Source organism: Hibiscus syriacus, unplaced genomic scaffold, assembly GCF_006381635.1.
Source record: "Hibiscus syriacus cultivar Baekdansim isolate YM2019G1 unplaced genomic scaffold, ASM638163v2 tig00110783_pilon, whole genome shotgun sequence".
Taxonomy (NCBI): domain Eukaryota; kingdom Viridiplantae; phylum Streptophyta; class Magnoliopsida; order Malvales; family Malvaceae; genus Hibiscus; species Hibiscus syriacus.
This window is the reverse complement of record NW_024062861.1, coordinates 876,278-887,373: the sequence shown is the minus strand read 5'-3', so window position 1 is coordinate 887,373 and position 11,096 is coordinate 876,278. Positions and strand designations below refer to the sequence as shown.

Below are 11,096 nucleotides of genomic sequence, written 5' to 3'. Positions count from 1 at the left end.
ACATTGGAGTAACATTAGATGATGAAGATTTCATTTTCTGCAGAAAAAAATAGTTTACAATGACAAGAAAATATTGAAAAATGAGAAAGTTGAAGCAAATAGAGGAAGTTGAATCAAAACATGAATTTCTAAAAAAAGAAAATCATAAATTTAGTTATTAATATTCTGGTTTAGATTTAATGTAATGCAATTTTATACAATTATATATTAATAATGAGTTAAATTATATTATTTAAAATGATAGATATAAGTAATATTATTTTTAATTAAACTATGTGAATTATTAATAAATTTGTAATCATGGGACTGGTAAGTGAGCAATCTAAAGAAGTTCTATCTATGGCCCCCAATCTGATAGAATAGACCCGTGACTTTTCACTTCATGTTTGAAACAATTAAATTCAATATCAGTTTTAGCATGTTTTCTTAAATTATCCACATTCTTTGTAAGAACTTAACATGTCATGTGTCACTGGGTTCATTAAGCTACAAGAAGTTTGACATAGAGATCAAATTGAGATAAGAAGGAATGAGACTAGGTTGCATAAGGACTGGAAAATGGTAGTACCACATCTAGCAACATCTCTTTATCAATCCAGCTGGTGGTTTTTTATTTGGTTTGAAGAAAATATTATTAATATGAAAAGGTTTTTAATATGTAGTCAGAATGTTTGCCAGCTAAAGATAACGACATTTTTATCCTATAAAATCTTAGACAAACACCACGCAGTGACAATTTTAAACTATTAATTCCAGCGTTGAGGCACTATCCAAGACACAATGGTGTGGTGGGAGATGTCAAAATTTCATTATTACAACAAATATCTAACGAACAAACATTGGGTTGAGTACATGATCAAGCCAATACCATCACACGGTAATAGAAAAGTAAGCACACTTGAACATCTCATCAGAACGCTCAATCACACTGATCTAACAAGGGTAGTTAAAAATAAAGAAAGGAAAACAGATCCAAGCATGAGAGAGAGTAAAGATGTAACCTTGATTTAGCATAGTTCTTCAACCAATGAAAATAACATTTTGATTTCATACAAAAAATTCATAATTGATATGCAAAATGCAAGATAAGAAAATAGTAAAAATCAAAGCAATACAATCTCGAATAAGTAGAATTAACAAGGATAGAAGCGGGGAAAACAACTATCATGACCTACAAACATTGAAACCCACAAAAAACCCTAAATTCACATCCCAAAATTAACAGAAAAAAATTCAAATTATTTACCTTATGAAATCACGTTCAAGATGCCAAGATAAAGGGAAAGAGATGAAGCTCTGTCGAATCATTGCAGTTGAAGACTTGAAGCTCTGTCGAATCGTTGCAGAAATGAAAATTGTGGAGACTGGGGAGAGTGGAGATTGGAAAATCAATAACGGCTGAGTGACGGGTTTGAGAAGAGTGGAGAAAATATTGCTACTTAGATTTAGGGTTTTTTTGTATTATCTCTTAATCGCTTATGGGTAAGGCCGTAAGGGTAAGTGTCTAAGTGGGTAACTATTAACATCCCAAATCAGGGTCAGTGACTAAATTACAAATTTTGAAAACTATGTGCTTGATTTCAAAACAAGTTAAAAGTTCAATAACTTAAATATGAATAATTCCTTATTGGATTAGATGGTAATTATGGAAATTTTGAAGGGTATAATAGTAATTTCACAAGAAAAATTTTTGTTATTCCTTTATATAGGATATAACACGTGGTAATGTAGAGAGACAAAGTTCCAGTTTCCAAAGTTCTCTTCTTCCCCTTTCTTCTTCACGTATGGAAGCCAATAGCAAAGGTAAGATTTCTTGTTGGTTTATATTTAGCTGAAATTAGGATTTGGTTATGATAATTGGATGATAATTAAGCTTAAGGAATGCTTAAATCATCTTAAAAACAAAGGATGGTGGAATTAGGAGATATTAAAGATTAAGAGTTTTCGAATGATCTGGAATAGAGTTCTTTACTCAAATTGGAAGATAAATTTGACTTGTCAATGGTTAAATTAAGAGATTTGGAGTGATAGAATTGGATTTAGAACATATAGAAAATTTGGTATGATTCTTGAATGATATGTGGAGGAGTGAATTTTTAAGTTAAAGAGGTATTGAATGAAAATTAATTAGTTTTAAGTATGTATATGAAAGTTAGGAATATTAAAGGAGTGAAATAAGAAGTGTTGAGCTGAAAATGAAGTGATTTTTGAGCTCAACATATGATTTCTCGGCTAGGGGATTCGGTACCCATTCAAGGGGAACCGATACCCCCTCAAATGAACCAGAATTACAGAATATCATGGGGGAACCGATACCCCCACAGTAGGGAACCGATTCCCCCTAAAGGAAAAAATGAATATTGGTTTATTAAGTTCGTTTAAGTTATTAGTATCGAATTACAAGATGTAGGTATCTAATAATTGTCTTAAATTGTATAATTAATATGAGTGTATGTGCTATTTGTGATTATATATATTACATGATTTGTATGTGTGTATGACTATATAATGGTGATACAAACCTATAGGATAAGCACTATAAAAACTATGATATAAAAGTTATAAAATGAAGAACTATAAAATCCCTATGAGAATGATTATATGAGTTATATGGAACGGAATTAAATAAATAGAATAATCTAGTATTTAAATATTATAAGATAAATGATATAAGTCATATGTTATTGTAAATGTTAGTGTTATAAATCATGTAAATTGGCAAAAGGGGAAATGAGATAAGATAAGTAGCAATTACCTATAAGATTCAAATAAGATTATTTGAATATGTAGTGTAAACTATATATGGGTAACTTAGATATTATACAATTTAAGCATGGAATGGACATAAGATATAGTCAGGTGAAATTATTATGTGATATGAGTATATGAATATGTTAGAGAAGTAATATAGGAAGGTCGATATGTTAAATGAAACTATAATCTAAAACTATTAGGTTTTTTTATATGATATGAAATATAGTACCAAAGTACTTGAAATCATGTGAGGATGTTATATGAATTAGAAATATAAATTATATGGCATTAATGTATTAATTATAGGAAAAAAGAGTACATGATGTTGTAATAAATTATAGAAATTGGTGTAATGAAATTATAAAAATAAGTGAAAGAACAAAATGAGTTAAGCGACAATAACCTAAACTATATTATGAATTAGTGGTATATGAATATGATATAGAATATGTAATAAGAATCTATGTGTTAAATGATAAATATGAACTCATTAGAACAAAAGATAAGATATTTGACTATGAGTATTGAATACGTATCTATGTGATATGACCTATGAGATCATATGAAATATTATATGACTATGTGATTATATGAAAAAGAATACAATTATATGTGATAAGCTCTGTGATATGTGAATCATATGAAAATGTTCTATGCGTAAGTGAACCATATGTATATATTATATGTGGTATGTGATTTATATGACAATGAGCTATGTGAAAGAACTATGAGAATATGTTTATGTGAATGTATGATAACATAAATATTAACGCCCATGTTATGTGACATGAGAGCTAGAGGTATAGTTGGCATGCCAAGAGTCGAGGGTCTACGCGGTCTTTCGGGACATATATGTTTTATTTGGAACATGTGTGAGGTCTTTTGAGACACATACTTGATCCTTGGCATATGTATATAATTCTTAAGGAATTTTCTACGTGGTCCTTAGGGACAACCTTATATGGCACTTTGGTGCATTTCTACGCGACATTTTGGTGCAATTCTACGTGGCACTTCGGTGCATTTATACGAGCTGTGGTGACAACATTAATGCATAACCTCTATAGACTCACATATCTATAGTTCTCACATATGTACATGGGCTAACAAAGAGATAACAATAAATATATCACATGTAATGTATATGCTTTTGTGATATGAATGCCATTATATGATTTATATGATGATGTGTGTATTGATTGGTTAAATGAATCATATGTTGATTAAAAGAATAGATATAAATAATGAAATATTGATAGTGAAATAAGGTTAGAGATAGAATTAATGTGTAACATGTATATGTGTATATTACGTTGAATATAATGTGGTATTGTTTTGATGTAGCATCATGAAAGGATATGTTCATGCATGTTTATATAGTTATAGTTTTTTATAAGTTTAATGCCTCACTAAGTCATCGACTTAGCGGGTGAGTGTTTCACACGCAGGTTATGGAAAGTGAATATAGAAACGGAGAGGAGCAACGCATGTCAACATCTTCCTTACAAAGTTCATATCAGAAAAGAAATGTTTGATATGTATTTTATTCTTTTAGATGTAGTTGGCATGTAATATAAACGATTTGAATTGTATATGCTCTGATAAGTGTGAAAACTTTTATTTTGAAATAATATGAAGTTTTCTTTAACGGAGATTTTTTATTATTTTGAACAAGTAAAGGTTTAAAAGTTGATGTGATACCTCGGACTCGGATCTGGGTAGGATACGGGTTGGGGGTATTACACTAACAGGCTGGACTGACCCAATTTCTTATTCGGTTCAATATGGAACAAATGGGTTCCATATGGAAAACCCAAACCGAACCGAATTAGAAGATTTGAATATTTAAACTAACCCGAAAACTGAACTGTAAAAGGTCAAACCGAACTGAACCGAACCATTTTAATCGGTTCGTATAGGTTTTTCTGTTTTATCGGTTTCGTTGCTCAGCTATAATATTATCTTACTTCACAACAACCCTATCAACAAAAACGAATATATAATACTTGAAAATTTTGTTGAACCCATGCTTAAAGGGATTTTAAATCCCTACGATTTAGGGGAAAAGATCATTGAATCTCCTCCATTTAATAGAGGATTCTCTTCCCTAGGTATAAAACCCATTTGTTGCAAAGAAAAAAAATGAGCTAGAGAGAAAATTAAAGAAAAAAATGAAATCAAAAGATATAATAAAGGGATTTCCCTTTCAGCCGGTTATCGTTCTTAACGATCGAAGAGTTTATTTGACAATTCAAATGGTGGAAACCCCCATCGTAGTGAGGAAAGCCTCGCACTTCGAAATCAAGCCGATTTAATGGTCGATGAAGGAGATTGAAAGAGAATAAATTGAGATATCACCAGCTAAATCTACTTTAATTGGAAGCATTGGAATGTCACATTCTTCACATCAGTAAATCATCATAAGTGTCAACTTTGTTTTGCATCACTATAAGTAATATAATGCACAACATGATTCTGATCACCAATGATAATTTCATCCTTAGTTACTCATAATGCTTTAGCCTCATTAAATCTCTACAGATGTCTAATTTCTTTTCTATGCTTATTCTTAATAGTATAACACAATGAAGAAATAATCATTTCCTTAGAATTATTAATCCCTGTGAAGAATTGAAATTTCTTCCAAAGCTGTTTTGCTCACGAAACTAAATTTTATGCTTCTTAGATCTCATATCATAATAATTAAATTCTCTTTTGCTTCTCAAATCCGTTATGCCCATGAAATTTAACTATTTTATGCTTCCCAAAGTCATTATACCCACAATGATTCTGTTCAACATAAAAATTTTATTTGTCACGAAGGAGAAAATAATATGCTCATCTTCTATAAACCTTACCAAACATAAAAATTTATAGTCTTTATTTCTCATTTCATCATAATAAGAGAGTTCTTACAAATTTTATATATTCACTTGCCATAATGCAAACCTGGTGGTGAGATCCAACATTAGAATTTCATACTTTAAATATGTCATTACAGTGATCGATAGAAGCAACATGACTGCTTTGATACTAATTTGTAAGACGATAGCGACAAACATAATGACCACACAATAAAACAAGCACCAATATTTTACGTTATTTTTTCCCTGAGAAAATCACAAGCAAAAAATGAGAAAAATCACTAATGTCGAAAGTAGAAGAATACAAAAAGAATCTTATGGATAACTAATCTCTAACTCTAATCCATATTATCTATTTATAGAGATAATTACTTGATTACAAACGAAACCTATAAAGAATAAATCTAATCAAAGTAGGTTTTATACATAAAAGAAAGAAAAACTTCACACTTTTAATTAAACCAAGTTTTTTTACTTTCTCTAATTATCTATTAATTAATTTGCGCTACATTAAATTCAAGTCAAATTCTAACAACTTCAATCACTTATTTTCAATAGTTATAAGATGATCATTATATTTATCGAACAATTATAAGATTATCATTAAATTTTATCGAACTATTATAAAATGTTCATCAAATGTATCAAACTTCTACAATTATTATAACATCAGACGATAAATTTAATTATTTTTTATAAAGTTTAAAATTTTGATGTTTAGAATAATCATTTAAACATAATTGAAAAAACTTTATTATTGAATATTTATTTATTTATTCTAATATCGTATTTTTAATATAATACTAAATCTAAGTTATAAATATTATTTCAAATTTTCAACCATGAATCACAATAGTTTTATTTTCTAATAATCATTAATATTTATAGAATGTTTAACTTATATCAAATAATATAAAAATTTATTATAAAACGATACTCTTAATATAAAATTTTCATTTATAATATCAATATTAAAATTTTAGGTCTTATTTAAAAATTTAACACCTCGTCTATTGTTTAGGTGAGTAATTAGTAATGAGGGTAATTGTATTAATATAAACCGAAGTGTAACAAAAATTTACCGTTGTTTGATAGCCAAACTAGTCAAATCCAAATTAAACAAAGGACTGTGACTCCACAGCAAAACGACGACCAGGTAAAGGCACTTTATAATTTAAACGACAAACCAAGTCGGAAACCACGTGACGAGTACCATCCCTTTTTTGTATCCAATAAATAAAATTACCGCCCTTTTCATCACCACCAATAATATCCCGCCACGTATTCTTCTTAGGCCCCCACCGCTCCCTTCCTCTGAATCCCCTCCTAAACCCTCTCTTCTTCTTAGGGCTTTATTCAATTTCCACTTCTCATTTAGAGCTCAACTGTCTCCTAATTATCAGTAAGCGCAAACTTCCCTACCTCTGGCTTTAGCAAAAAATGTTGATGCCAAAGATGATTCGCTTCAATATTTTGCTTCTTTTCACCGTTTCGTTTACGGTGGTGACCGGAACGACGTCGCATTCGAGCTCCGGTCCTCATATAGCCGACGTCAACATACTTTTACCTCCGAAAATGACGAACCCCGTCGAATACCGGCTTCAAGGGAGTGACGGCTGTTTCAAATGGTGCTCTTTTCCTACATTAAAAAAAACGTATATGTCTACGAATATCAGTACGTATGACTTATTTCTATTTCGGATTTTTTTCAGGTCGTGGGATCATCATGAGATTTTATCAGTTCTGCCGGAGTATAATGTGACCAATCCTTGCTCGACAAGTGCTCGGCTGAGATCGATTGCGCCTTACTCTGGTAGAAAAGAAACTGCGGTTTACGCTAGGGACGTCAACACTGGGATCGTAATACGGTGCAAGGTTTTCATCGATAATTTTGATAGAATTCAAATATTTCATAATTCAATTAAGCTTGATCTTGATGGTCTCGCTACTCTCCGAGTTCGTGCCTTTGATACTGAAGGTAATTTCAAACATGGAAAAAAAAGAACACAGACACGCACACACAAATAGGCTACTATTCATTCCTTTTTATTGTAGCTCGTCTTAACTAAAGGAAAAAACAAGGCCAAATACTTAGTAATTTAATATCTGTCTATCTATCTATCTATATATATTCAATAACTATGTGCATGATTTTAGTTTTACATAGAAAGATGATGTTATATTTTAGATTTTTATAATTTGTTCATTAATTATAATTTTTTATTGCAACATTATTATGAAGTAAATTGTACTTATTAGAAAGCAAGTAGCCAAGACAACTGAGTTAGCATTATGTTATTTTTAGATTACGTTGAAGAACGTTAATCCTTATTGTTCTTTCTTTTGGAGTATGTATGTATGTGTTTATATATAACAGAAGGTGCATAGTGTAGAAAACTAACAAGTTAGCATTATGTTATTTTAAGCTTATATTGAAGATTATTCACCCTTATTGTTTTTTTGGTGTGCGTGTATATATATAATGGTTTTATTATCATTGCCTTTTACATGTATTCCAGACAATGTGTTTTCCTCATTGGTGGGTTTACAATTCATGTGGAAGCTGATGCCTAAAACTAGTGGATTGAGTCATCACCTTGCTCATGTTCCCTTGAAAGATTCTCCCTTAAGTGATTGTAGTGGACTATGTGGTGACTTAGATATTCAGATACAACTTGAAGAAAAGGTAATTGTTTGGTACAGTTCCCATAGTAATGAGTTTCAATGTAATCTTGCATTAAGTCGAGGCTTATTCTGTAATATTTACTGCAGGGTGTATTTTCGGATTTATTTGTTGTAAAAGGCATTCATATCGGCCATGAGAATGTTTCAGTACAGTTGTTTGAGCCACCGTTAGAGGCTATGGATGATACGATTGTTCTAACTGTTGCAGAAGCTATGTCACTATATCCACCATCACCTGTTTTTGTCCTTATTAATGCTACTCTTCGTTATAGTCTTAAGGTTATCCGTGGGAATGTCCCTCAAGGTAACACATTCTAGTGATTGAATTGATGGGTATTTCTTTATACTGTCAAGGTTTTTTTTGGAGGAAACTGGCTATTTTTGTTGCATTGATTGATACTCTTGGGAAAAGTCTCAAGTATCTTTCAACCCGTATTTGCAGAGATAACTCTTCCATCACCACATCATCGATGGTCTGTATCAAACAGTTCAGTTGCTCGAGTGGACTTTACGATGGGTGTCATTCACGCGTTAACGTTGGGTGGAACAACTGTCATTGTTGAAGATACCAGAGTTGATGGCCATAGTCAAATGTCATCTCTTAAGGTGGTCTTGCCAGATACCTTATCTTTGTACATTTCACTATTGTCTAGTGGAGATCCAGTAGAGGGAATGCAACCCATTCCGCCCATGGCACGTTGGTATGTTGTCTCTGGAAAACAATACCTCATTCAACTCAAGGTTTTTTCCCGGGGTCCGTATGCACATGAAATCTACATTACAGAGGTATCTTATTGGTTATTTATTTTCTCCGTGTTTCAGTGATATAAATGAGCTATGTTAACATCAAAAACATTTTGGCCTGATGCACTAGATGATTGGGTTCTCAAATGTTTCTTGACAATACTTGAAGGGTCAATCATTTTTTTTGGTTAAAGATTTTGTTAGCTCATTAGTGAAATTTAATACACGAGTTTCTCATTATGTTCCTAGTTATTTTCATATCAGACTTCATTTCCTTCATTGCAGAATGATGATATTGAGTTTTATGATAACCAATCGGGCTACTGGAAAATTGTCCCAGTGTTAGAGCCTACTGCATCCAGATACAGCTTGAGGAGTGCTAGAATTTTGGAAGCAACTTCAGAGGGGTTGGGGAAATTGACAGCCTCTTTAGTTTACTATAATGGACATCATGATACTAAAGAGGTGAAATGTCATTTACTTGTCCTTTCTCTTTTCTTATTCTTCTGAGAAACAAGACTATAGAAAGCATCATTTATTTTTCTGATTTATTGTTTGACATTGATTACTTTTTTCTCTCTTGGCTTTGTCGTTTAGGTTCTCAAGGTTGTGCAAGAGGTTATTGTTTGCGATCAAGTAAAGTTTAGCTTGGAAAAAGTAAGCGATGAATCTCAAATTGTTCTCCTTCCTTGGGCACCTGCTCTACATCAGGAGATGGAGCTAAAGGCTGCTGGAGGTTGGTAGCATTTTACTCGTCCAATTCCAAAATTTAATTTTACAAGTTCTGACACCTTTTAATGGGCTTTAATGCTATCATAGGTTGTGCAAAAGCCTCAAGTGACTATAAATGGTTTTCTTCCGACATTACTGTTGTTTCGGTAACTGCATATGGAGTTGTCCAAGCGAAGAAGCCTGGTAAAGCTACAGTGAAGGTGGTGTCAAGTTTTGATTCGTTCAACTATGATGAGGTAATAAATTTGTTCCTTCTACCGCTTTCTTTGTTCTTGTGATTAGAAAAGATCCTAGTGTAGCATAGAATTTATAAAGGTCCTATGGTGGATGATGGATCTGGTTCTGTTGCTGCTTAAAATTCTGAAATGGACTTGCTTGTTTTTGTAAACTATAAAAGCTTCCAGTTTCACATGCTCCATTTTTTTTTTTTGAAGTTACTTTCTGCAATGTTTTTGACAGGTCATGGTTGAAGTTTCCACTCCATCCTATATGGTTATGTTACAAAACTTCCCTGTTGAGACTGTTGTGGGATCACATATCCCAGCTGCTGTTACAATGAAAACTTCAAACGGTTATGTCACATTCCAGAATCATTTGGAAACTTCTTTTATTCCCTGCAAACATTCCTCTGAAATTTGACTTGCCATTTGCAGATGCCTACTTTTCTAGATGTGATGCATTTCATTCCTTTATAAAGTGGAAAGTTGGAAGCGAGTCTTTCATTGTTACCAATGGAACAGGGGAGGCATCAGTCCTTGGAAAGAAAGATAATTTGGAGCTCCATGTACCTGTGGATGGTCCTCCATGTTCATGGACATACATATATGCTTCTGCATCTGGTCAAGCAATGCTGCACGCAACATTTTCAAAGGAATACCATCATTTTGATCCCTCTTTTAGTGGGCCTATTGTTCTAAGAGCAGCTTCTAGAATAGCATCATACAGACCACTAACTCTGCATCAGGTAGGTGATGGGAACCAGTTTGGTGGTTACTGGGTTAATACAACTGGTGCTGAAGCGAGTAATCAACTAGAAGATCAGGATAAGGTGTATCTTGTGCCTGGAACTCAGTTAGATGTTATGCTTTATGGAGGACCAGAAAGGTGGGACGAAGGTGTTGGCTTTGTGGAAAAAGTGGAGATTTTTGATGAAAAACGGGCACATGTTGACGGGGTTCTTGTGCATCAGACTTCTAGCAGCCATGGCAGTTTGTATAGACTTTTATGCCAAACATTGGGGACTTTTGTAAGCTTATGTGCTATTTCCTAGACAGCCCTTTATGAGTTTCAGTTCAAGTCTATATTCTTGCTATTTCT

At 32.5% G+C, this 11,096-nt stretch overlaps 1 protein-coding gene across 2 annotated transcripts in view; it reads left to right on the top strand.

The window, feature by feature from the left end:
• Positions 1-6,957: 6,957 nt before the first annotated feature.
• LOC120140186 (nuclear pore complex protein GP210) overlaps positions 6,958-11,096 on the top strand; it is a 28,711-nt gene continuing 24,572 nt past the window's right edge. For both annotated transcript variants that reach the window (XM_039155200.1, XM_039155199.1), the window contains exons 1-10: positions 6,958-7,246; positions 7,331-7,596; positions 8,138-8,304; positions 8,391-8,607; positions 8,746-9,089; positions 9,333-9,512; positions 9,645-9,783; positions 9,867-10,015; positions 10,239-10,350; positions 10,433-11,025. In XM_039155200.1, coding sequence (XP_039011131.1) covers positions 7,059-7,246; positions 7,331-7,596; positions 8,138-8,304; positions 8,391-8,607; positions 8,746-9,089; positions 9,333-9,512; positions 9,645-9,783; positions 9,867-10,015; positions 10,239-10,350; positions 10,433-11,025 — 2,355 coding nt within the window. In that variant the 5' untranslated portion in view covers positions 6,958-7,058. The remainder of the gene's footprint in view (positions 7,247-7,330; positions 7,597-8,137; positions 8,305-8,390; positions 8,608-8,745; positions 9,090-9,332; positions 9,513-9,644; positions 9,784-9,866; positions 10,016-10,238; positions 10,351-10,432; positions 11,026-11,096) is intronic.